The 25,619-nt window shown below is 36.7% G+C and overlaps 1 protein-coding gene across 1 annotated transcript; it reads left to right on the plus strand.

Moving 5' to 3' along the window:
- The first annotated feature begins 5,739 nt into the window (after positions 1 to 5,739).
- LOC122092771 (probable folate-biopterin transporter 4) lies at positions 5,740 to 17,649 on the plus strand. Its single transcript, XM_042663054.1, has 7 exons — positions 5,740 to 5,985; positions 8,873 to 9,000; positions 12,267 to 12,488; positions 12,967 to 13,428; positions 13,939 to 14,136; positions 14,274 to 14,411; positions 17,056 to 17,649. Exons 1-7 carry the CDS (start codon positions 5,905 to 5,907, stop codon positions 17,306 to 17,308), a joined length of 1,482 nt encoding a protein of 493 aa, XP_042518988.1. The 5' UTR covers positions 5,740 to 5,904; the 3' UTR covers positions 17,309 to 17,649.
- Positions 17,650 to 25,619: the final 7,970 nt, after the last annotated feature.

The following is a 25,619-nucleotide window of genomic DNA, read 5'->3' on the forward strand; positions in this document are numbered from 1 at the left end:
TTAAGTTGTGTTATCTAGGAGAGGCCGTTAACATATCATAATGATCTTCGCCTCTATTCTCAAGCATTTTTTCATGTCTTGCAATTAAGGATGTGAATTTGTAATCGAAATCATTTATCAAAATCGAATTGACCCATTTACATCGAAACCACAAAATCGTATAGTAAATGGTGTGGTTAGGGTTTTAAGTTTCAGGCTGATTAGTTAAATGGGTCGGGTCAATTTTAACCGCAGAACCCGTTGGTTTCAAATCGAATTGAAACCGTTTAAAACCGTTTAAACCGTTTAAACCGATCCGATTAATTTGTATAATAATTAAATAAATAAGGGGCAGTAATTCGTATAATAATTAAAAATTAAATTAAGTGTTCATCCTGCTTTGGTATGATTTATTGCAATTCAGTACAAATTTAGGCTTTAGATCATAAATTTGTAATCCATATATGTTACTATGTTATTATGTTATTCATATATGGGTATTTTGGTTGAACCACTTGTCATTTTAATATTTTATGCTGTAGAATGCTGGATTTGAATGTTGTATGATGTTAGTTATAAATGTTTGAGAATGACCGTGCAAAATAATAACACTAAATTATCAAATTAAGACATAACATCGTTAATATATAATCTTTTATTTGTGGTTGTCAATTATTTTTTGATAAGCTTATGATCTTCAATTTAGAGATGGTTGCAAGTTATATCAAACCGGTTGTGAACCGTTTTACAAACCGTATGGAATAAATTGAAACTGAAATTGTTTAAAACCGTGAAATCGACATCATTTAGAAACCGTGAAAATATAAACAATTTACTAAACAGTCACGGTTTCAGAAAGTGGAACCATTTAGTAAATGGTGGGCTTATGGTTTTAGTCAAATAAGTGTGAACCGAATCGATCCGCACCGTTTAAACCGAAACCTAACCGATTAACACCCTTACTTGCAATGGATGCATCAAAATCATTTTTAGCAATATATCTTTTTTCTCGCCATCTTTGATTAGCTTGGTGCTTATTTTTATGGACCAATGAAATACCTATGGTTTGATACATAAGAAATTGTCCATCCCATTTTATAAACAAATCTTTCATCCATGGTGAAGGAAGAATCATTTATTTATGTATTTTGATATGGTTTTTTATTTTATTTGTTTTAAAGATATCGGGGAACAGTTGGGAGAGCATTATCGACTTCATTTAGTAGATGGTAAAGTAATAATGACCTTAGATTTATGTATTTTTCATTCTCCCACGTTGGAGGGGAATTTTTTCCCTCTATTTATGTATGAGTGATTTTTTTGTGATATCAATGGAAGCAGATGTAGAGATTCCTCCACTCATTCATATATAAATAGAATGAGAAAGTTTACCTCCACCGTGGGTGACGGAAAAGCACATCCATATAGCTCGAGATACCTTGGCCTTGAGGGCAGGTCAAGATTGATTTTTTGACCCTAAGACATGGCGTGGCCAAGGTTGAGGCCTCAAGTTGAGCCTGGCCTGACCTTGTTTTCTTATTTCTTCATTTTCTTCCTATTCTTCTTCCTGATTAGGCCAAACCCTTGCATCTCCCTTGCATCCTACTTACCCCTTCCCATGGTCAGGGTCAATTAGGGTCAACCTATCCCAACCTTAAAGGGTTGGTCAAGGTCAAGTTTTGTAGGCCCTGAGTCAAGGCTAGGCTAAGCTTAAACCCAACCAAGGGGACATAAAGTTGGGCATGGATTTTACAAAACCCGGCCCAACTTTACCATGTTGCATCTTTAAACATAATAATACAGAGGGTCCTTAGAGTGAGTTTACACATGATGCTTACATGCACTTGTAAGTCGCAAGGGAACGGTCTCAACAAAATTTCACTTAGGCATCCCCTTACTATGGTCCGATTGCTTGGCACTCATAAAGTTTGAATATATTATTTAAATCATTATTGTTGAGACACCCAATAATACAGTACGTACCAAACCCGCTTGGGAGATTGGTGAGGTGTCCCCACCAGGAATACAACAAGTACCTAGGAGTTTGGAAGATCGATGAAGGTATGCAAACTTTAGTCCCACATTGTCTAATGAGAGATTATTATACTAATTAATAACCTCTATCGTCCTTAACATAGCACAATGTGTTTTTAAATATTGAGGCCTATGGGCCAAATTAGACAAAATTGTGCAGGGTTAATGAGGCCGAGGCGTTATAAATGGTATTAGAGCAGATTCCCGACAGATTGTGGTTCCATAGCAGAGATGTTGTCCCGAAATGAGAGAAGTTGTGACACCCAATAATATAGTAAGTAGGGGAAAAATACATGGTACAACGCATTTTAAAGCCTTAAGACCCACAGGCCAAATAGGACAATATTGTGCAAGGTTAATGGGGTGGCTGGAGCATTACACTTGCATGTTAAGATTTCTTATAAACTGTCATTGTCAGTCCTAAATATCAAAACTACCCTTTTAAGGGCAATGAATTGATTATTTGGACACTCCCTATACTACATGGCCTGATTGCTTAACACCCCTAAATATTGAAATTATTACTTAAAGCCCCATGAAACTTGACAGTGTTAGTCTGTAGTTAATGATTGAATAGAATATATCATTTTGCGAAGTTGAGAAGTGCATTTGGAGTTTTGTACAACCGACACGACCCTCTTAAACTTAAGGGAAAATTCTATAACTCAATTGTACGCTCAGGTATGATGTACAAGACGAAAATGTTGGGCAGCTAATAAACGACATAAGATAAGCAATGTGTAGCAAATATGAGAATGATAAGATGGATGTGTGAGAAAACTATGAAGGATAAGATAAGGAATGAAACTATTAGAGCGAACTTAGGAGTCGCCCCAATCCATGATAAACTATGGAAAAGTCGATTGAGATGGTATGTTTGTGTTCAACAGATACCATTGGATGTATCAGTAGGAGGGACAATCTGACCCAAATAAAAAGATATAAAAGTGCTAGAGGACAGCAAAAAAAAATAAATAATAAGTGGTGATGAAAGACATGCATAGATTAGGACTTACCCCAAGTATGGTATCGAATAGAGCGGACTGGAGAGCCAAGATCCAGTTAGTTAACTCATATAGTTGTGTTCTACTTTGTTACTAGTTTGTGATCTGTTTATTTTCACTTGTACTTTTCCTTTTGCTTGTCTTTGATTGAATTCATGTAACCAACCCCATTAATTGTGATAAGGATTTTTGTTGTTGTTGTTGTTGTTATTGAAATAACATCTTTTGAAACGTGCAAGAAAAAATGTTGGAGAGGGACAAGCTTGCTTCTCCTATATTTTAAGTAAAACTCTCCCCTTTCTTTTACCTAAAAATAGGTTATTGCTCAAATGCTTTCATAATTGATGTTGAATGTGTTTCGCAGTAAATATGTTATTCAGGTTTAGCAACCAAAAAACAAAAGGTAAGTACATTATTTAGGCCAAAGTGGCTTAAAGTACTTTTATAGAATGAAGTCTCAATATAATTACTTCCAACACTAATATTGTCTGTTGTACCTGCACAAATGGTATGCGGCTGCAAAACGTGTTGATGCAGTTGCACGATGGACTTAGGAAGGAAATATCTTTTGATTTGATTTTCTATTGTTTTAGAATTAATTTCTTTTTAAATTAGCTATCTTCTAATTTTATAATATTTTCCTTTAAAGTAGTTTCCATTAATTGTTTAGTTTTTTTCCTTTATATTGGACATGTAAACAATGGAGAAGTTTCAGTTTTAGTTTTGAAGAATATAAATATGATTAAGAGTTTGGTATGAAAACCATGGTTGTCGATTCCCCCTTCTTCTTCCTCTAAAATTTTCCAATTTATTCTTTTTTTTTTCCTCTTTTCATTATCTTCTTCCTTTTATTATTCTGGTTTCCTTCTCTTCTCCTCTCTATTGTTACTGCAATTACTGTTACTTTTCTGTTTGGGAATACCCTGTTCTAAGCGAAGGTTGCAGCCAACGGAAACTGGGTTCTGCTCCTTTGTGGCCGGTCTATTTGCGCTAATGTCTAGAGCGAAGGGAACCCTCCCCTAGGCGACACAAATCATAAGATTTCAGATGCCGAATAGTCCCTTTACTACCAGCTTTTCATACCTGCAATTGAGACTGACGCCACTCTACTGCTAGGAAGAATCTCAGGCCCTTCTTGCAACCTTCCTGCTGGTAAATCCAAGTGCTGGTTATATGGGCTTGGAAGAGCCTCCTCTTGAGACCCTACGCATCGAATCTCAGGCCTAACAGAGAAGTTTTGAAGGAGATATCATCACCGCCATCTCTCTTTGTTTTTCTGCTGGTTCTTATTTGTGTTGTGAGGTTGAAGACAACCTCATAAAGTGAAGGTTTAACTTGTTTCCCCTTATTTCCTCAAGTGCCCTTACCTTTTATACTTATTTTGGTTTGTCCTTATTTTAAATTCCTCTTCCTAGTTTGTCCTTGACCATACGTTTGTTTTTTCCACTCAAATCACTTTTGGTTTTCCTTTGGTTAAATTCCACTTAATTACAAAACTGCCATTTTGTTATAAGGTTATACTTATTTGTAGAATTGCTATTCTCTTTAACTTGAGTTTAATTACAATTCTGCCATTGGTTATTGCTACTATTTATTGAGTGTCCAATTGGGCCCTCATCGATCCGGTTTCAATTATTGAAATTAAGATCTGCATCACGTGCTCTTCTCAAGAAACTTTATACTGAAATATCCCAAAAAACCCACAACTATGAAGCATTTGACCAATAATACACACGACCATATATGAATTTTTAATTATACACTTAAAAAGTAAGAGTATTAATTCATTCAACTTTAATGTAAATGGTTTGATTTGATTTGATGCAAGATTTTTTAGGTAAAATCAAAATCGAATCATTTAATAAATGATTTCATATATTAAAGTGGAAATTATTTATAAACGGTTTTCTTATGTTTTTTAATTTTTTATTCAAAGAACTTATTTACCTTTAAACTTTAGTGAAATGGATGTAAATTCTAACATTGAATTGAATTGTTTATTATTATATATTTTTTCTAATAGTTGTTTAATGTGTTTTTTTTTTAATTGAAATGTATGTAACCTTAATAAGAAATGACTTAAACTTACTACTTATATGTTAATCATTTTCACGATTTCAATGTAAATAATTCAATTCAATTCCAATTTGAAATTCACAACAATAAGGAAGTAATATTGACGACCTTAGATTTATATGGTTGAAACGAGTGAAAGAAAACTTTCCCATTATTTTCATGTTGATTAATCACATCGAGCTGAAGAAGTATGAGTTTTTATCGGACGGTTAAAAATATCTATTCGAAATATTGACTTGGGCATCCAACGGGCCATACATCAACTACGGTCAAAGATAGTCTTCCAATTCAAACAAACCGAAAAGGTCAAGATTGACGACACGGTGGTAGTTTTTTTTTTTTTTTTTGGTGAAAACAACACGGTGTACGTGTTGATTCTTTCTTCGCTGATCTTAGTATTGGACCTTGTGGGCCTGTGGCCATGACTTTGGTCCCAATCCCAACAGATCCTTACGTCACAACCGTTGGATTGGTTAGCTTTATTTTCATAGATACTCCGTAGAAGGCTTTGAGTTCATCAAGTGGCCCCACAACTATAAGTGCAAATCCAGATCGACGGCCACGAACACCCTTCGCAGGTCCAACTGTCCCAAGGATTACGTCAGCTGGGTACTAGACGAACACACAGTAACATTTGGAAAGAGCGTGAGGAAGCGAAAACGGGCAAGTAGCGGTTCTTAGAGAGAGAGTCTGCGTCTGTGCATTTATCTCTCTCTTTTCTTCTCTTCTGCTTCTCTCGGACGAAAGGAGAAAAAAGAGAGAGAGAGAAGTCGTTGATGCTCCAAGAGGGCCTCCATTTTTTCCACTCAAAATGATAGCATGGCTGAAACAGTTGCAGGCTGCGTACGGGTTTTCTTTCCTATGGCTTATCTCTTTGGTTTACTTCATTCAGGTCTGGATCCTTCTCGTCAAGCTACGTTCTTTGTTTGCTTCAATTGCTTGATCGAAATGCTTTCTTCGATTAGTTATTAATATAGAATTCTTACTCTCAATGATTTTCCTCCTGTTGGATTAGAGGTGATGGTTTTTGAAGAATTTTGATTGGTTTTGGGTCGTCAGTTGTTGGGTATATGTGATCCTATCATTTTCGGATTTATTTGTTTTAGAGGTTTTGGGTGATGAGATTCGAGATATTTTAGGTTTGAGGATGTCTATTCTTATGATTTTGGGGCTTCTGGATTTGGAACATTTACTTCCTTACTTGATCCAGGAATTGGAAAGCTCATTTATTTGGTGTGACTTATCAAATACTTTTACTGGGTGATGGACCTGGATTTCTTGTTGAATTAGTTGAGTGCAATGGCGTAGATAGACAGATAATAGTAAATTATCATAGACAGCCTTTTATGGGAGGATGTCTTGGGAATTTGATTAATTCGAAGCTGAGTGTTGGAGTGGCTACCTCAGACATTACTTGGTATAAAAGGGGATTATTTTGAGTCTCAACCAGGGGGAATTTTCTCATGCTTTAATTGGAAATGTGCATGAAGCTTTCAATTTGGCAGACTTGCTGACTGAAGAGGGCCATGTTAATGTTAGTTTTATGCTTCCCTTCATCGTAATGTTAAGGATACTGTTTCAAACATTTGTTTGGAGGCTTGGCTGAAGGACTACTCAATTTCCTCAACAAATTTGGGGGACGGGAACATATTTTATCCTTTCTCTTTGAATAATGTCAGAGGACCCTTTTATGGCTGATTTACCATGCTATGCTGCTAAATTCTTATATTTGGGGGGGGGGGGGGGGCAGTAGTTTTCCAAATAATCTTGTAGGGGTATGGAACTTGGGTGGAGGGTTGGTTTAGGGCAGTGTATTAGGCCAATAAGAAGGAAAGGCTCCGTCTGGTTGGATACAAAATGTATAAAATCAAAAATTTTCAGAAGGAAGACCAATGACAGAACAGAAAATAGTTAGCCTTTTAAATAATAGATGGAAACTAAAGTAACATATTTCTTCTTCAATATTTTCTAACAGAAGCTGAGCGATTGATAATTTTAGTAAAAATTATAAGATACAGATATATATTGGTATGGTATGAATTGAAAATGCTTTGGAAGAAGCTTGTACAGTTTGGGAAGGGGTTTGATTGATAAAAAAGAAGAATGTAATTCAACAGATATGCCCTTAGGCACGACCATACAACATAGAAATCACACTTGGAAAGGGTGGACAATTAGCTAGAGCAGCAGGTGCTGTAGTGAAACTGATTGCAAAACCACATATGTTTGTTTTGTTTTTGTTTTGGTTTTAATTTACTCTTCAAAATTTTAAACAAACCAGATGGAGCGTGAGGGAAAAGTATCTTACAAGATAAGATCCAAGTCCTTCTTTCCATTTGACACAATGAATAATTACATCTTCCTAATGGCCAACAGAGTCTGATTCCCTCTACTTCTACATCCCCCAATGCTTTCCATAAATCAGATCACAGACCAGCGCATGCCATGGAAAGAATATATGTCCAGCGATAACCTTTGCTAAACATTGGGAGTTTGAATTTTGAAGAGGTGAAGGTATCTATGATGGAGAGTAATATGCAAGGGTGACTAGTGGCTGAATTCGAGTCCCTCCTATATCCAATACCATAACCAGATCTAGTGACCCTATGCCACATTTTATGAGAAAAGGACCCTATGCGAAAAACTCTCAGGCTGTCTTCAACTCTTCATCCTTCATCCACATCAATCATCAATGTCACAGATATGTACACTTTTTGAAGCAGTCTTCTGATGCTATTCCGAGGGAACGTGCAAGGGTGGTGATCATTGGCTGACCTGAGTCACACTCACCTCCCAGACTGTAGCCTATGCCACAAGCTTTCTTTCTCCTAGGATACCACCGTGGTGATTTGGCCAATTTATTCTTTCTTTGGATATTTCTCATCACAAGGCCACCTTTCCCAATGGGGTTTTTCATTATCTTCTCTGGTTTGTGGGCAGTCAGTGGAATTTTTTCTCCTAGAGCCTTAAATATGAAGTGATAGTAAAATAGAAGACTGGCTACCTCTCAATGGGATATACTTATTTTAACTTGTCATTTTCTCTCGTATTTCTCTTCGTATTTCTCTATGATAGGATTCTGAGACTCTCTTGTTCTTGGATTTGCCCCAAGTAAGACCCAAGATGAGCTCTTTTTCAAGCATTGCGTAGTAATAGAAAATTCATCCCATTGTCCTGCTCTTCTCTAATATCAGAAATTCATTACTGCAAGGCAAGAGGGGAATACCAGCATAAAAAATTAAGAGACTTTTGACTGCAAAGTTTATGCAATTTACTGCAGTCTTTTGTTCTTCTTTTCACAGTTTTGCATGGGACTTTTTCTTTTGGATTTTTCATGTGCCCTTTTAGCCCATGATATTATGCTCCACCCATATCTTTGGCTGCATCCTGTGACTTCAACATATTGACTGCTAGTTCCACAAAGTAGTTTTTCTTGAAATTATGTAAAATTCAACCCAAGGAATATAAGAAGGATGTTGTATCTTTCAAACCCAAATGAAAATGGTGATTTACATTGTAGGACTGTGATCATGTGGATTGAGACGTGAGTCTCCCGTATGATGATTTCCTGTACCAAATTGAATAATTATTTTCTAGAACTGCATGCATTCTGCATTTATTGTAGTTTTTTCTTGTCGAGTGCACATTTAGAACAGTTGTTGTATGTGGTATTTAGAACTGTCAGTGAGGACTTTCTCCAATTTTCTGTTCCTCAGCTTCAACTACACTATCTATCATTCTCTCTCTTTCTAAATCTCAATGGTTACATGTGAATGCAGGGTTTCAGATCATTTGTATGGACTGCAGTCTCTTATCAGCTGAAAGACGGGCTTAATTTGTCACCGTCAGCCTCCCAGCTTGTGTCTTCTGTAGTATTTTTCCCATGGAGTATAAAACCACTTTATGGGTACTGGTCTATTTCTCTTAAATCTTCAATTTTAAACTTTTGAACTTGAAAATGGCATCTTAATTTGTATTCGACCAATAAATGGGTGTTAGACAAGGAATAAGCAACAAAAATATACCGGAATGTTCAAATAGAGGAAAATAGGATACTCATTCAAAATGTATTATTATTTTTTCTGCAGAAAATACATAATAATGAAATGCTAAACAAAATAATTTTTAGAGACAAAAGCTTAGGTGGTGATTATTAAAAGTTTAAAGTGTATATATATATATATATATATATTTCTATGTAATTCCAGTATGAAACCCATATAGATTATTTTTAGGATCCAGTGATGCCAGTTATTGGAGGAGAAGCATTGTAGTTCCAATATACAAAATAAAGGAGATATTCAAAGCTGCAATAACTAAGCAAAAAACTAAGTCATACTATGAAACTATGGGAGAAGGTTATTGAAGCCCACCTGAGAAAAGAAACTAAGATCTCGGATAACTAATTTGGATTTATGCTAGGTAGATCTACGATAGAGGTTATCTACCTACTGAGGAGGATCATGGACAATTATATAGCCCACAAGAAGGATCTCCACATGATCTTAATTGACCTAGAAAAAGCATATGACAGAGTTCATAGAGATTTGATCCAACATGTCTTGGTTAAGAGAGAGGTGTCAAGTATATATATGGATATAATTAAGGACATGTATGAGGGCGTGGTGACTAGTGTGAGATATGTGGGAGGTTAAGGCAAGGAATTCCCAATTACAATTGGGTTACACCAAGGATCGACCTTAAGCTCCTATTTGCGTGCGCTTATCATGGATGAGTTAACCAAGAGCATTCTAGATGAGGTCCTCTTGTATATACTCTTTGCAGATGACATTGTTTTAGTGAATGAGACTAAAGTGGGGATTGGAGATCAAAATTAGAATCAAGAGGTTTTAAGATTAGTAGATCAAAGATGGGGTATGCAAAGTATAAATTTAGCCACTCTATGATGGATAATGAAATGGTGAAAATTGAGGAGATAGAGATTCCTCAAAGTGATTGTTTTAGATATCTGGGGTCTATTATAAATGAAAAAAATGACATAGAGGATGATATCTCACAGAGAATGAAAGTGAGATGGATGAAGTGGAGAGGTGCGTACAGAGTCTTATGTGACAGGCGTATCCCTCTAAAGCTCAATGGAACATTCTATAGGACTGTTGTGCATCTAACTATGATGTATGAGGCGGAATGTTGGGCGGTCAAGATGTTTCGTGCACACCTGCACGTGGATTAATTATCTACATTGACGATATGGGTGTGGTTATTGTAGTATCATGAAACTTGTAGTGTTATGGAGTTATTGGGTAGTTATTTGATATGATAGTAATTGTAACAAAGTAAGTTATGTAATGGCTGTACAACCCTATTTATTAGAGATCATGAATGAAGAGAAGACGGACTTGAATAATAATTGATTCCTATGTTTTCTCTCCTTGAGAAGGAGATCATGGCTTCCTCAATAAGGTCAAGAGGCTGGCTACCTGTCAATTAGCCAAGACCCCAAGCGTGGTCTGTAAAGCTAATCTATCAACTACGGAATTCCATATTTTTTCTCCTCCTATCTCTTTATTATTATTTTTTCTCATTATTTATTATATTTCCCCCTATTTAGTCTCCACCGAATTTTTGTACTTTACATAAGAAGTCATATTGACAAGCTATGTGTGGCTGAGATGAGGATGTTAAGATGGATATGTGGTAAAACTCGGAAGGATAAAGTAAGGAATGAGCATATTAGAGCTGTTTTGGGAGTTGCCTCAATCAACGACAAGCATCGTGAAGGTCATTTGAGGTGGTATGACCATGTTTTAAGGAGAATGGAGGACGCCCTAGTAAGGAGGAGTGACCGGATTCAGACTGAAGGAGCCAAAAGAGTAGGGGCAGGCCTAAAATGACCATAGACGAAGTGGTGAGGAATGACATGCATAGTCTCGGTCTTGTCCCAAGTATGACCTTGGATAGAGCCTGTTGGAGGGCAAGGATCCATGCAGCCAACCCCATTTAGCTGAGATTTTCCTAACTGTTGGGTTGTGCCTCTTTCCTCTTATTCTCATTTTTCTGTTCTCATCTCTCATCTTTCCATCTCTCCATCTCTCCATCTCTCCCTTCCCCCTTTTCTGTTTGGACATTTTCTATTTTGTTTTGTATGAATTCATGTAGCCGACCCCATTAAGTTGGGATAAGGCTAAGTTTGTTGTTGTTGTTATTCTTTAGGTCACATGGCCTTGAGGGTATCTCAAGGTTGCGCAAAGGTATTGCCATGTGGCAGGTCAGATAGGGCTGAAATTTTAAGCATTAGAAAATCCCGTGGAAAAATGATACCCTATTGGAATGAAATGGATGGCTAGAAAAGTACAAGAGGAAAATTCCAATACATGGAAAGATATATGATTGAATTTTAATCTGAAATTTGAAAAGTGGTCTATCCAGACATTCCTTGGATATTCAATGGTCGAAATTGCCACATTATCCTTTCCATGTGGGTTTGCCTCACTAAAACAGAGAAAAGTTCATGGGGTGATTATTGGTAGATTAGGGCATACCATTTTTTTTTTTTTTGGGGGGGTTGGGGAGGTAATTGCATCTCTTTATATATGAGCTTGTGATTTTCTCCTTATCTTGTCTTTGTATATTACTTTTACTTTTGACGAGTGTATTTAACATGAAGTATGATGAGGGTTGTCTGACTTGCATAAAAAGCAACATGTTGTAAGCCTTGCAACATGGAGCTAGGAGCATTAGCTTCACATGACTCTATAATAATTGAAAAAATATATAAAATGCATGACTTATTCTAAAGATATAAAGGAAGTATAACAAATTTGGGGACAATATTTTGAAAGAAAGTAATGATAATACAAACAATTGGGCCCAACATTTTTGGTCTGAGAGTCTCATGTGCGTCATCAGTATAAACTTTAAGCATGAGCTTCATTCTGTTTGCCTCGAGAAATAAATTAAATATAAAGCATAACATACCATTTTAAGTTCGGAGACGTCCAAACTGACTTATATGTAGATTTCCTTTTTGGTGCCAATGTTCACACTTTTGCATGTCTAATAATGTAAAAGTAATGGCTGAATGAAAACTTGATTGATGAAGGTTTTGTATGTACAATAATCAAGCAGGTATATGGTGTACTACATGGCATTTTGCGTTATTTCTGTGGTTCTATTTTTTTGGCAGAGGCCTAACTTTTATCTTCTTGGCAGGATCTTGTCGGATTGTATTCCTATATTAGGGAGGAAAAGGATACCATACTTATTCATCTCAACCATATTATCTCTATTCCCATGGCTAATTCTAGGGCTAAATGCATCTCTGAGGAGTTCCAGTGGACCTCTTATGATTATTTTAACAGTGCAAAACCTAGGTTCAGCCATGACAGATGTTGTGATCGATGCAATGATTGCTGAAGCAGTACGGTGTGAGCGGTACGTTTGTTCTTTCATTTTGCTACTTTTTTCAGTTCTTTGTATAGATGAGTTCTGAATATCCCATCAACCAGACTGCAACAGAAATATGTCAATAGCATACTGTTTTACGTATAGATGCTAGACGACCTACCATTTGATGAGTGCCACAGGCCCACATTGGAGATTTCCCTGTGCCAAAACTAGACCAGATGGACGATTGCAATAATTCTCCTCAGCAGAATTACTGATTCTTTTTTTTTTGGGGGGGGGGGGGTTGAGGGGTGCCAATGTATGCTTTTTTCATCTGCACGGATTGATTCTTATTGTTGATCTCATATGTATGACTTCTAAACATGGTTTGTGCCAATCGTTGCATGTTGTTGCTGGTAGAAGTACACTGCTCTTTGGAATTCTTGTAGTCTTTCAGACTATTACCTGAATGTTTTCATTCATGTTTGGGGGATCTGACTTGTGTTCTTATTGTTCTCTTGATCAGGGCAGCTTTTGCTGGAGACCTTCAGTCAATGTCTTGGTTGTCAATGGCCTTTGGTGGAATCTTCGGGAGTTTGTTAGGGGGATTCGCACTTACCAACTTACAGATAGGAACAATTTTTCTTCTTTTCTCTATACTCCCAGCCATGCAGTTATTATCATGTGGTTTGGTTGAAGAGGATTCTTCTGGTGTCAAAGTTTTTCCAAAGCTTAGTAATTCAAAGAGCTCTCATAGAGAAGATAGAAATGGTAGCATCTCAGATTCTGACGATTCATCAGTTAAAAATTCTAGGGAAAGTACTATGAGGAGAAAAAAGAGCCATAAAAACAGCAAAAAAGGAAAATTCATCTCAACTGGATCTAAGACTCCGCAAAAGGATGGTTCTTTGGCTGTACAGTGGTTCCAGTCTATAAAGTCAGCTATCTATAGTTTGTGTCAGGCATTTGGGCAACCCATCATCCTCAGGTAGGTCTTGAATAAATCAATGCTACTACTAGACCTTGGGGATCATCTACCGATGCGATATTGTTTAACTTGGTGGTGGTGGTCACTGTTCATTGGTCTCTCCTGCTGTTTCTCTTCAATGCTGAACACACTCGCAAATTCCAATGTTATGCTTTTAACTCAAACCTGATAATTTGTTAGGGCACTCATATAAAGATTGGTAACTGGTTCCATCAATAAGTAAAAAAAAAAAAAAAAAAAAAAAAAGAAGAAGGATGGTTCTGATCATTTGATTGTGTTTTGTGTTGGGTTCTTTGGAAGATTCATCTGTGGGACCCACCAGGCCACCACTATCAGTTTCTCCTAATGTAGTGTCCACCATTGGTAGGTCCCCTCAAGGTTAACCTGGTTTGTCATTTATATTTCTTCTTATATATTTTAGTTACTTTTCCCCCCTCTTTGAGAATCTTCCTTATGTTAATCTTACTTATCATGGTTACTTTGTGTTTGAATTTATTTTGGGAAGGCCAGACCGATGACTTGGTTTTTCTTAGCAAATGTTACTGTTCCAAACCTCTCGTCGGTCATGTTCTATTACCAGACCGAATTCTTAAAATTGGATGCGTCCTTTCTGGGTACTTCACGCATTATTGGATGGTTGGGCCTCATGGTTGGAACCTTCATTTTCAATCGCTTCTTGAAGACCATGAAGTTAAGAAGAATTCTCATGTAAGTAGTCTGTTTACAAGTCTTTCTCCCTTTGATGTTTTCCGTTTTGGCAGGAAAGTCTTGCCACATGCTTTTTTGATTATTGATAATGTTTTCACTGAAACTACTTTCTTTTATCCACAAAACAAAACATACAGGTTGACCCAGGTTGGTCTTGCTATTTTGAGTCTCCTTGATATCGCTCTTGTGTCTCGATTGAATGTCTCATTTGGCGTATCAGATAAGCTTATGGTTCTATGTGGGTCTGCTCTTGCCGATGCAGTCAATCAATTTAAGTATGTGTACTTTACCTTTCTCTGCTATTTGCCCCTTCGATTACTGAATTCACGGAACATATCACAACATGCACTCATGCCATACTTTTCCCTGCACCTATTTCTGTTTTATTGCTAGATTGTTTCCTCTAATAGAATCTTTAAACTTTTTGAGATACCCATATTGATACATATTACTATACAACTTGATTCAAGAAAACATTTTGCCAATTAAATGGGGTTGGCTATATGGATCTCGGTTTACCATTCAACTATATTTAGAGCCGTGTGATGGAATCCAGGCATCTTAAAGAAGGTCTCAATAGTTCTTCAGTAGAACCTTCTGAAAATAACCCTGTATTTCATAAATGTCAACCACGCCAAGCTCTTGCCGAATCTATGGTTGTTTCCCAACGTGAATCAAGACAAAAGATGGGTATCATTCTCCTCAAATCCCATCCGCAAAACAAGCAAATAAATTGTTGCATGTGCTCAATGACAAAAAGGATGCCTTGCTGCAAGGATTTTAGTTGATAATGCAATTGTGCTCGGAAAGTTTGTGAAGGTACTTGCTTTTTAGTTCTTCTTTCATCTCAGCCCAAGTTGTGGGTTCTGTATCTTGTCTGTGCAACCCTAGTTCTTGATTGTTCCACCACTACCTGGCTGGCCTGATAATCTTTGCTCATGCTACTTTTATCTTCCTTGGCTCCATCAACTTGTACCACTCAAAAAACATCCAAAGCATTCATCCAATCATTGAAAACTTGTGGATCATAATTTCCATTGTATTCTTTCACCTCTAGTCGAACCCCTTGGGAATCATCAAAGTGCCTATGATGGACACCATTATTACCTTCAAAATATGATCTCATATAGTCCTCAAAGATGGATTGGGGTGTGGGAAACCTCAGTGGCTCTATATCCATGAATCTTTTGAGTGTTGTTGGCTGTAGAATGAGTTGGCTGCCCCCCCACCCCCCAACCTCCTTTCAACTCCTTGATATGCAAAGCTACCTTGTGCAGGAACAGGAATACACATCCGTCGTTACATGGCAGTCATCTTGTTGGACAGTTGCTTCTGTCCTGTAGACATCTGTTGCATCATCTCAGTTATTCGATTGAAAGGATCAAGGGTCTGATCCGGAGTCCTTGTATTTCCCTCTGCCATAGCTTTGATACCAAATGGATGGAATCAATTCATTCCGAAGGAAAGTTTCAGATTCCAACCTGACAGGCAGAATCACAGGGCAAGAGTAAAGGCCAGAATAGGAGAAAAATTCATTGACAATCAATCAACAAATTGGATCAGCCTCAAAGTTGAATCGTGTAAGGCTGGTATGGGAACAACTTCCCAAAACCTCGTAGTAATCCATTGGTTGAATTCAGTGATATGAGTGGGTGAACCAAAATTGAACTCAAGTTTCAGATTAGGAACTCTACCAAACTCCAGATATGCTGGACAGATAATCACCTACTCTTGGTAGAACGTTATCCTTGGAGATAATAATACTCCAAAATCATCCCAAATTCATGGCTGGATTCCCCACATCAATAGCTTAACAAAGCAGTAACCAAAGGGGTGTTGCAGGAACTGTTACATCCCAAAGAAGCTGGCGCACAGTAGCTGTTCCTCTCTCCATTATTGAATAAACCTCCTCCAATGGTCACCAAGCAGCATTGCAGAGTACTCAACAAGTCTTACAATTGTAGGGTAACAATATATCTCCAAACAATTATCGAATGAACGAGTATGGTTGAATAAGATCTGGAACTTCTTGTACTGCAGAAGATAGAATGGAAGAAAAATAGGGGTAGGGGATATGAAAAGAGCTTCTCACTCATGCCTTGCTAGTCTCTCACCAGCAATCTCAGGTGTTCTGCATCTCACAGAATTCATGCTTCACACAAGAGTAACAGCATAACGGCCATAGGTACTTTGTCAAAGTCATGGGCTGCTACAGCCCACACAAGAGTAACAGCATAACGGCCATAGGTACTTGTCAAAGTCATGGGCTGCTACAGCCCTCTCCTCTTATTTATAAATTTGTATAATTGTATTCAGTTGTACAAATAGAAGCCTTCTGTGGACTCCCAAATTAGTAACTAACATGTAGTTACAGAATAGAAACAACCGGAAAAATAGAAACTTATAAGGCTTTATAAGATCCAGCCTACATTGGACTCCAAAAGAGAAACTAACTAATAAGTTGGAATGTAATAAAATTAACAAGTAGAAACTTCTATAGTCCTCCACGTAAGGACTAAATAACATGTAATATTGGATGCAACCCTGGTCCATAAATACTTGGGTCTAGGCTGGCTGGCCAGACTTGGCTATTGGCTGGATGATGGCTAAGCTCGATAGGCTTGGGTTGGCCTTCCTTCCCTTCTTCCTCCTTCGATCTACATCAACATTTTTTCTGTGAAAACCCAGAGCCATTCATATACGTATAGAAACTCTCTTAACTGTGTTAACTTTCGGATAGCTAAAGAGATTAGGGAAAAGTACACACTTTCTAGAATCTAATGGAAATGGAAACAGTGCAGGCCTCATTAATTAGGAACTACTGTTAATAACTTGTTCAAGAACCAAGTATTATTACAAGGTTGAGGAGACTAGCAAACATCTTACAGATAGCCTGACTTCCTATTTTCTTTTGTGCAGGTTTATGCCATTCCTGATACTCTCTGGACAGCTTTGCCCACCGGGTATCGAGGGGACCCTATTTGCGCTCTTCATGTCCATAAATAACCTTGGGTCCACATTGGGATCATTTGTAGGTGCCGGTTTGGCCTCTGTGCTGAACATCTCATCAGGTTCCTTCGAGAACCTTCTATTGGGCATTTTTGTTCAAGTGATCTGCATATTCATCCCAATTGGATTCTTGTTCTTGATACCAAAAGAATCCGTAGGATAACTGCTTAGCTAATGATATTGTGGACTACTTCTATTGGGGAATGAAGTATCTCATATACGGTGGAGGAGAGTGACAGTTGCAACTAGTAGCCTCAGAAGTCTTATCTCTGGAAGTAATTTTTGTTGGTTGTCGACTAATATAGTTGGCTAAATTTTTTTTTAGATTGATTTTACAAGTGTAATTTTCTTTGGCAATATATGGATGTTTGAAGTTTGTAGGGCAATGTGGGTTGACAATCCCAGAGATACAAAGTTGGAAATGAGCCTGCTTCGTGAGAAGTGAATGACATGTACAGCGGAATTATTAAGGTTATATTCAAATGCATGAGATTAGTTTACTGATTTTCAGCCTTCCTAATATATCCTCACCCCACACCCCCCCCCCCCCCCACCTTTCTTTTTGTTTTGCTTCTTCACATGAAGTGAATGATGTCTGCAAAGGGAATTCTTGAGGAGGTGGAAATGCATGAAACTACTTCCTTCAATTATCAGCTGCCTACTGTATACATTCCCTTCCTCCCCCACCCCCACCCCAACCAAAAAATAAGAAACCCTTCCAGTTCCTTTTTGTTCTACTTCTAGTGCACATTGACATATGTTTTCACATAATGAAAGCATTTTCTTGTTCCTGTTTTACTATTCAACTATATTCTTGGTATTTTAAATAGGCATATAATTTGAAGGGTACCATTTCTTATGTACTAGCTTTTTAAAGGAGATATCTCTGCTTCGTTGTTTATCGAAGTCCATGAGGACTCCTCTCTTTCTAGTCCTAAGTGCTTTTTTCTTTCCCCGAACTTCTTTCTGGGATGATGTTTGAATCTTGAAAGATTGGTGGTTATTTCTGACCGGCAGAGACTAGTACTTCGCTTTTCTAATTAGGGAGCAATATTTTACTTCATATTGCGGACTGTTTTCCTATTAGATTCTTATGTTTTCCCTGTGCACTGTCCATGAGGTGCATACCTGCCTCGTTTCCTTCCCAGGTTTTGGTGGCTGAAGATCCTTCATGCTTGTAAATTCTTGTCTCTGTTACTCTCTACCTTTCTTTCCTTCCATTGTTTGGTTGTTGCAGCCTCTTACACTCCTTTGAGGCCGGTGGATCACAGATCACAGATCACAGATACCATTTCATCTTCAAGTAATATAGGCAAAAGAAAGAAACCACGTTCCAATTCCTTTAAAACACTGATAATGAGAATCATTTTGTTTCTTCTTGTTATATGAAAATGAAGCTAATTAATGGAGTCTGTGAAAGTAGACTGATTTTATGTTTGGTATGCATTATTGGAATAGATTCTGGATCTAAAATGCATTTTGAACCTGATTTTTCTCTATTTTCTCACCTCAGATGTGTTCTAGACTCAAAAATTATGAGAATGCATATCAAACAGTCTCAAAAGTACATGATCATGAACTCTTAAGCTCGCGTTGAAATTTACAAATAAGGCAAAAGTTTTTCTAGTCTTGCAAGACTAGAGAGTATTTCGAGATTGAGACAATGTTTAGCCATGTGGAAGTGTGAGACAACAATCTTGAGCATATGGATATCTAGAAAATGGTAAAGATAGGCCATGTGTTAAATTTCATATATAGATTCAATCATATTTTTTCCCATTTATTTGCATATTCTCTCATATTTTCAACCTTCTATTTCTTCTCAGAAGGTTTCATTTATATATTGGACTTTAAGAACCTTATTATTGTCACTTGGTTAACTTTGTTTCAACTGAAACTTAACATGTGAACAAGGATCCACCTGCCTCCAAAATTTCAGCTCTCTCCATCTACCACATGATAGATTTGTATGCCAATTTAGGAAAACTTTGTAGACCTGCTAGACTAGAGAAATTTTTTTGTCATAATAACGTGAATTATCATACGCTTATTATTTTTGTGAAGAGGCGAATGGCCCTGGCATGTAAAAGAAATGGGTTAAGGCCCAAGCCGCCCACCACGTTTCAGCTGCCCCACTCTGAAAAAAAGGTCGTTAACAGTGCACAAAGGCGTCCCGCACTTAAGCAGAGTTCTGGGAGGGTATATAGGTAGACAACCTTACCCCCTTTACGGAGAGGTTGGTTTCCAAGACTCGAACCCATACCACTGCGCAGGCAGAAAGAGTCCTTTGCCATTGCTCCCAACAACAACCCCTAATGTATCCCTTTGCCATTGCCCCACTCTGATTTTAGTCAATGTATCCCTTTTCACTTCAACATCAAAAGAATTTAGGGAAAAATAATACTAGCTGGTTGAAGGGGGTAGCAAAAAGATCACCATGCCCTCTTTTTGGATACATGTGTGCCTCCCTGATTGGTCCCCATGCTGGCGCAATAACCATGTGACCAGGTAGTGATCCCCCCCGCTGAAGAATTTATAAAAATGATATGAGGAGAGTAGGCTACACCACTTGCTTAGTGATACTTTCTCCTAAATTGTATTATTGATATTAATATCACCTATTATTTTAATCTTCTTCTTTACTATCAACTTGGAATGCATTATATATTTTTAGAGTTTGATTAAACCTCCTTTGTAGACATCTCTGTGCACCCCTCCTTGATCGGGTGATATTTAAATGTGCTTAACGTATGCAAATTATTGTTGTCCTCAAAGAAAATAAAGGTTTTTTTCTTCTTTTTTTTTCACTGAAGGGCACCTTTCTTTGCCTTTACCTTCATGGTATAAATGTTGAAACCATATTTTGAAGTCTTCCTTAAATCATAGTCCTCATTCTCCAAAATGGAAGTTGGGAGTTGTCACACTTGTAAAAAAAGAGGCTTATTATTGGATTGGTCGTATTGGTATCAGTTGTGATCAATAACAACATCTAATTAATATAGATTGGTTAATGTGGTACGGATATCTTTATTTTTTAATTTTAAACAAATAATTAAACTATAAAAAAATTATGGTATAGGAGAGAGGATTTACACGTTGTCCACTTATATTGCATCTTGTGAGAAGGAAGTACTTCTTTTTCTTTAATAGTGTATATATTTCTTTCAGAATAATGTTTTCTTTCTAGGAGTGTAGCTCCCACACCTGCACCTTTGTGTATGTCTCTCTCTTTTTCTTTATAAAATGACCTTCCTATATCTCATTGATTGAACCAAAAGGGAGACATTAATTGCTTCTCGCATAGGAGCCACACTCCTAGACAAAAAGAACATCCTCCCCCCCTCCCCCCCCCTTTTAGGTGTGAACCCTTTTTTTTTTTTTTTTTTGATGCGAAACCTGCGGTGGGGGAGTTTTTATTTCAATGATAGTATAATTACAATGTGAAAGAAAATCTCTCCAATTAGAATGTTTCATTTGAAATTGCTGAAGAGATGGAGATCAAGGAGGAGCTTTCATGCTAGAGATTTAATTCTTTAGTGCTTGGCTATATCTCTTCAAAATATTGATTGGGACATGAGAAGCTGGTCTTAGGACTCTAGGAGTCATTAATCCTCTTCACTAACATGAAATTGATAGAAGAGGAGCTACACCTAAGTTTAGAGTTTCTAAAGGTGCATATGCTATAATTGTTAGGTTTAGTTTAGTTTCACTTCTTTTTCCTCCTCAATTTGTTGGCATCTTATTTGATCTTACGGTTATTTGAATGAATATATTTTCTACCTAAAAAAATAGAAGGTTCTCAAACTTCAATCTACTTGTATTTTGATCATGTGGAGAACTACTAACTGCAAAAATTGTTTTACATAAAACACCATAAAACAAATAAATAAATATCTAATTATGGTGATGCACTCCTAATATACAATTAGACTAATATTATCTCATTGAAGGTTAGGTTGGCCTCAAAATAATTTTTAACTTCATCCAAAGAGGTCCACGTGGGTTAATTAATGATCTACCTAACCCTATTGTGTACGTACTACTTTTGTGGGGATCCTCATTGCTTGCTACCCTTTCCTTTCCAACATATTCAAAAAATTGAAAAACATATCACCACATCCCAACCATGTGGGACCCATATTAATATCTCTCTTTTTCAATCACGTGGGTTCTTTTGTGGCGAATTTGTTTCCACACAATGTTTGGTATGGTATAGGAAATTCTTCCCCCACACTAAGGTGCCAAAGTTCTACCCTGATGGACACAGTTAAGTAAATTTGGATTCGAAAATTATTTGGGTGGAGAATTATTTAGAATAATTAGATTGATTAATTTAAGGATTCGATCAAAAAAGCGGTCAAAAAAGTGAATATGACGTTTTATTTTTTATTTTTCTGTCTTTTTGTTTTTTTGTTTTTTGTTTTTGTTTTTTGTTTTTAAATATTGTTTAAGTGGACCGAATAATTCAGTTTAATTCGGTTTGGCCCGAATTATTCGCGTTCTAAATTCAAATTAGTAAAATTCACGTTTTTTACCGAATTTTATTTTTAATTCGGATTCGGTCAGAATTTTTGATTTAATTCAGAAAAATTCGGTTCGGCCTAATAATTCGCGAATTATTCGGCCGAATTGCTAACTAGGCTGATGGAACCATATTGAATCCTTATTGCTTTAGTTTCAAGTTTGGATTTTATAGAACCGATAGGCATCGATCAACTGAACTCGTTGAAAAACTGAAACTATACCGATAGTAACCCATTAATTTCCTTATTTATGCATGTAAATCCGAAACTAGACTAGACCAAGGCCAGCAATAGCCTGATTACAAACTGCTAACAGCAAAACGAGACCAAAACCAAAAAGTTCTTTAATGGTTTAGTTTTGAATTGGTCCAGTAATAAAACAAAAAATCTATTCAACCTAACCAAAATTGAACCAAACAATTGATTGACACTCTTATCTTACATTGGTAACGTGGAAAACCCTCTCTCTTTAAAAAACCATAATTAATTGAAATAGTTCCATCTCATCTTATTAAAAAAAAAAAAAAAAAATAATAATAATAATAAAAAAAAAAAGAAAAAGCTTAACTCCACTTTCTCTTTCCCTCCCTTTAGGGTTTGACTAGTTGGCGGTTGAAATTTGTGGGGACTTGGAAGTTCAAACATTCTCTAGGCTAAAGTGAGAGAATTACGCGGGCAAAATATTCAAAATATAGTTTCTGTCTAATTTGCTTGATTTCTACATATTGATGACTCCCCTAACAGTCAAAGCAACTCCTATATCTTGCAGTATGGTACCAAACTAAACTTTAGGTTAAATCCTTCTTCGCTGGTGTTAGACACATTTGACTTCTAGTTGGATATAGTTAGTCTAATTCCAACCCGAACCTGCCTTTGTCTGGTCTCCAAAATTACAAACATAGTCCTCACTAGATCCTTGGGCTTTCAGTATTGTGTGTGTGTGTGTGTGTGTGTGTGTGTGTGTGTGTGTGTGTGTGTGAGAGAGAGAGAGAGAGAGAGAGAGAGAGAGATTGCTTAAACCATGGTTCTAAGTATGGGTATCGGATCAGCTGAATCGGCTGAGATTGATATCAATACCTGACCGACCTGGATTAAGGGTGTAAATGGATAGCCAAAATCAGAATTCGAATCCGCATCCTTATTCGTTTAGGTGTATCCGTATCTGATCAAAGGGTATCTAGATTAAAATCTAAATTATCTGTAAAATAATTATATGATCCAATTAAATAATTAACTAATGATTTTGAAGGTTCTTGAAGTTTAGACAGATTCTAAAGAATAAGGAAAAGAACTAAGACAACTCAAAAATATGGATTAAGAGCAAATTGTATTCACTGAGAGGAAGAAGATCTAGATTGCACAACCCGGAGAATAAACGGATGATTGAAAATCCAAATTCGATCTGTATCCATATCCATTTGGTGGTCTCGGTATCTGGTCAATAAATACCTAGATCCGATCACATGCGATCTAAATCCAATCCAATTGCATCTCTAATCCGGATCAATTACTAATATTGTCTTAGGGGTAAAACCATAAATATATATATATATATATTTTAAAACAAAAAACAAAAAACAAAAGTGACCGATATGCACTGATCCAGTCCAATATAATCTAGATTGATATTGTATCGATATCGGCATACCGATAACCGAAGCTGAAATAAGACATGACCAAACTGTTGTTGTTGTTCATTAGTGAATGCATGGGTTGTCTCATTAGACAATCCACCGGCCAGCAGCCATATTAAAATAGTTAGGTTGAGGCATGGGCTGCCGACCTGACCTGCTACCCCCCATGCCGACCTGATCTGCTAGCCCAAAAACTCAAAAGCCCTGACCGACCCAAATCTGTTCAGCTGAAACGATTTCATTCAATAAGATTTCTATATGGTCAAGGAGGGAAAAGAAATTTAGTGTGGGTCCATAGGACCAATATGGTTAGGATATGAGAGGGTGTAGGAAAGTATCCCCACACTTATGAATCCTAAGTGGATTCATAGTTGTGCAAGTGTTGGAAGAATGCTCATGGGGTTGCAAACATTTGTATCAGTCTGATATCAATATGTATCAATTGAAGTCGGATCAAATCATGTTGTTATTAGATGTAATTTGATCCATTTTTTCGATGATACCTCGATATCAATATCATATAACATTATCAGCCTTCATACAATATCGATACAGATGATTAGGACGAATTGGAGATTGTGTAAATAGACGCACGGTCTCAGGTTTGATTCTTTATTTATACATCTACGATTTAAGTGGAGACCACGATGATGATCTTGATTAACATAAAAAAATAAAAATAAATATAGATCGACAAATATGTTGTAGTAATAAAATTCAGAACCACAGTTTAAAAAAAAAAAAAATTTAAAATCATGATTGTGACATTTGAAATTTAAAATTCTCAAGCAACCCTCAAAGAATTGGTGAAGAACAAGAAACCCTTGGTGAGCTTTAGGATCTGTGAAGTATATTCGTTATAGCATATCAATCTTTTTCATTTTTGGATAAGCTTGGTTGTAATATGTCAGTTTCTATACTAACAAATGCCTTTTCAACTTTATAGTGGGGCCATGGCCATATAATTTATCTAAGTTAATTACTAACAGGATATGCTAAATGAGATTTGTCATCAAGCTTTGGAGATATCCTGATTCTAACCTTGCCAGGGCAGTTAAGTATAACACGACATTGTTAAATGAGGCCCAGTGTGAGACATCTCAAGTAACTCTATCAAATCAATTTACACCATAGTCCCTACCTTTTCACATCATTTGCTCTTACTTACATAATTAGCAATTTTTCAAATAATTTGTAAAATAAAAAAAAAAAAAAAAAAAAAATGGAAAAAGTTCTCCTCTACGTGGATAAAGGAAAAAATGCACCCGACGGTCATAGAACCTTTACCTCCTATGGTATAAAGTTGGCAATATCTTTTAATTTCTCTGTTCCCCTGTATCCTTGGCAACATTGGTGAATGAAGACTGTCTCTAAGACTTGGGATCAAGTTTCACTTGATACGTGGGAAATAAGGAACTTCTTCACCATGGTTATTAGTATGGTGGGATAATATCATAATATTAGAAAATGAAAGTTTTGACTTCATTAATAGAAGGTGGGAGCATGGTCTTACATATTGGTTTTGGTATCATATTGATCGTAATGGATTAGAGTGGACTATTTTATCCTTCAAAATATTAATTTTTTATTACCAATTTACCCTTCCAAATTTATAAGAAAATCTACAAGAATGCAAGCGGTATGTGGGGCTTTGCTTGGGGCTTAGCTTGGGGCTTAGCTTGCAAGTCTAACTAGAGGTTGGAAATGAAAGCCCAATTCCGTGCTTTGACTTTTGTGTTGTGCTAGCCCTAAACTACTTTTTCGTTTCACCTTTTTTATTATGGGAGAGAGAATGCTACTTAGTTGTGTGGTCTACATCGACAAAAGGGCCAATGGAAGTGTATACAATGGTCATTCCTTGCGGTCCTTTTCTTCCCAAATTTTTAATAAAATAAAAATAGCAACAATTAATAACATCCATATGGAAAATTCTCACAAAAAAAAAAAAAAAAGTCCATATGAAAAATTGAAGAGCATTCATTAGCAAAAGAATGAAATTGATAACCACATTACTGGTGTCATGCACCTCTCACACTCTAATCTCTTTGAGATTCTCTCTCCTCCTTGACATGCTGGTTATTTTATTTAACCAGCGATACCACTAAGGGTGTCAAAATGTCAAATTTTTTTGTTGACCCACCCAGGTGTAGACATGCAGAAACAGGTAGTTTTCTTCCCCCTTTCACTCGAAAAAGAATGATTCCTAATTGCATCGAACTTGTGCCAGACATAAGAATATGCGGATTTACTACCCCATCCCATGAAAAAAAAAAAAAAATCCCATCTATGTTGATATCCTTGCTTGCACTCTCATTAA

Source organism: Macadamia integrifolia, chromosome 11, assembly GCF_013358625.1.
Source record: "Macadamia integrifolia cultivar HAES 741 chromosome 11, SCU_Mint_v3, whole genome shotgun sequence".
In the NCBI taxonomy this organism is placed as follows: Eukaryota; Viridiplantae; Streptophyta; class Magnoliopsida; order Proteales; family Proteaceae; genus Macadamia; species Macadamia integrifolia.

Excerpts from the sequence above, each read along its gene's own strand:
- LOC122092771 (XM_042663054.1), top strand. The coding sequence starts at position 5,905 with ATGATAGCATGGCTGAAACAGTTGCAGGCTGCGTACGGGTTTTCTTTC. Across the intron at positions 13,429-13,938 it reads GGGCAACCCATCATCCTCAG|ACCGATGACTTGGTTTTTCT; the intron begins GTAGGTCTTGAA and ends TGGGAAGGCCAG. Across the intron at positions 14,412-17,055 it reads GATGCAGTCAATCAATTTAA|GTTTATGCCATTCCTGATAC; the intron begins GTATGTGTACTT and ends TCTTTTGTGCAG.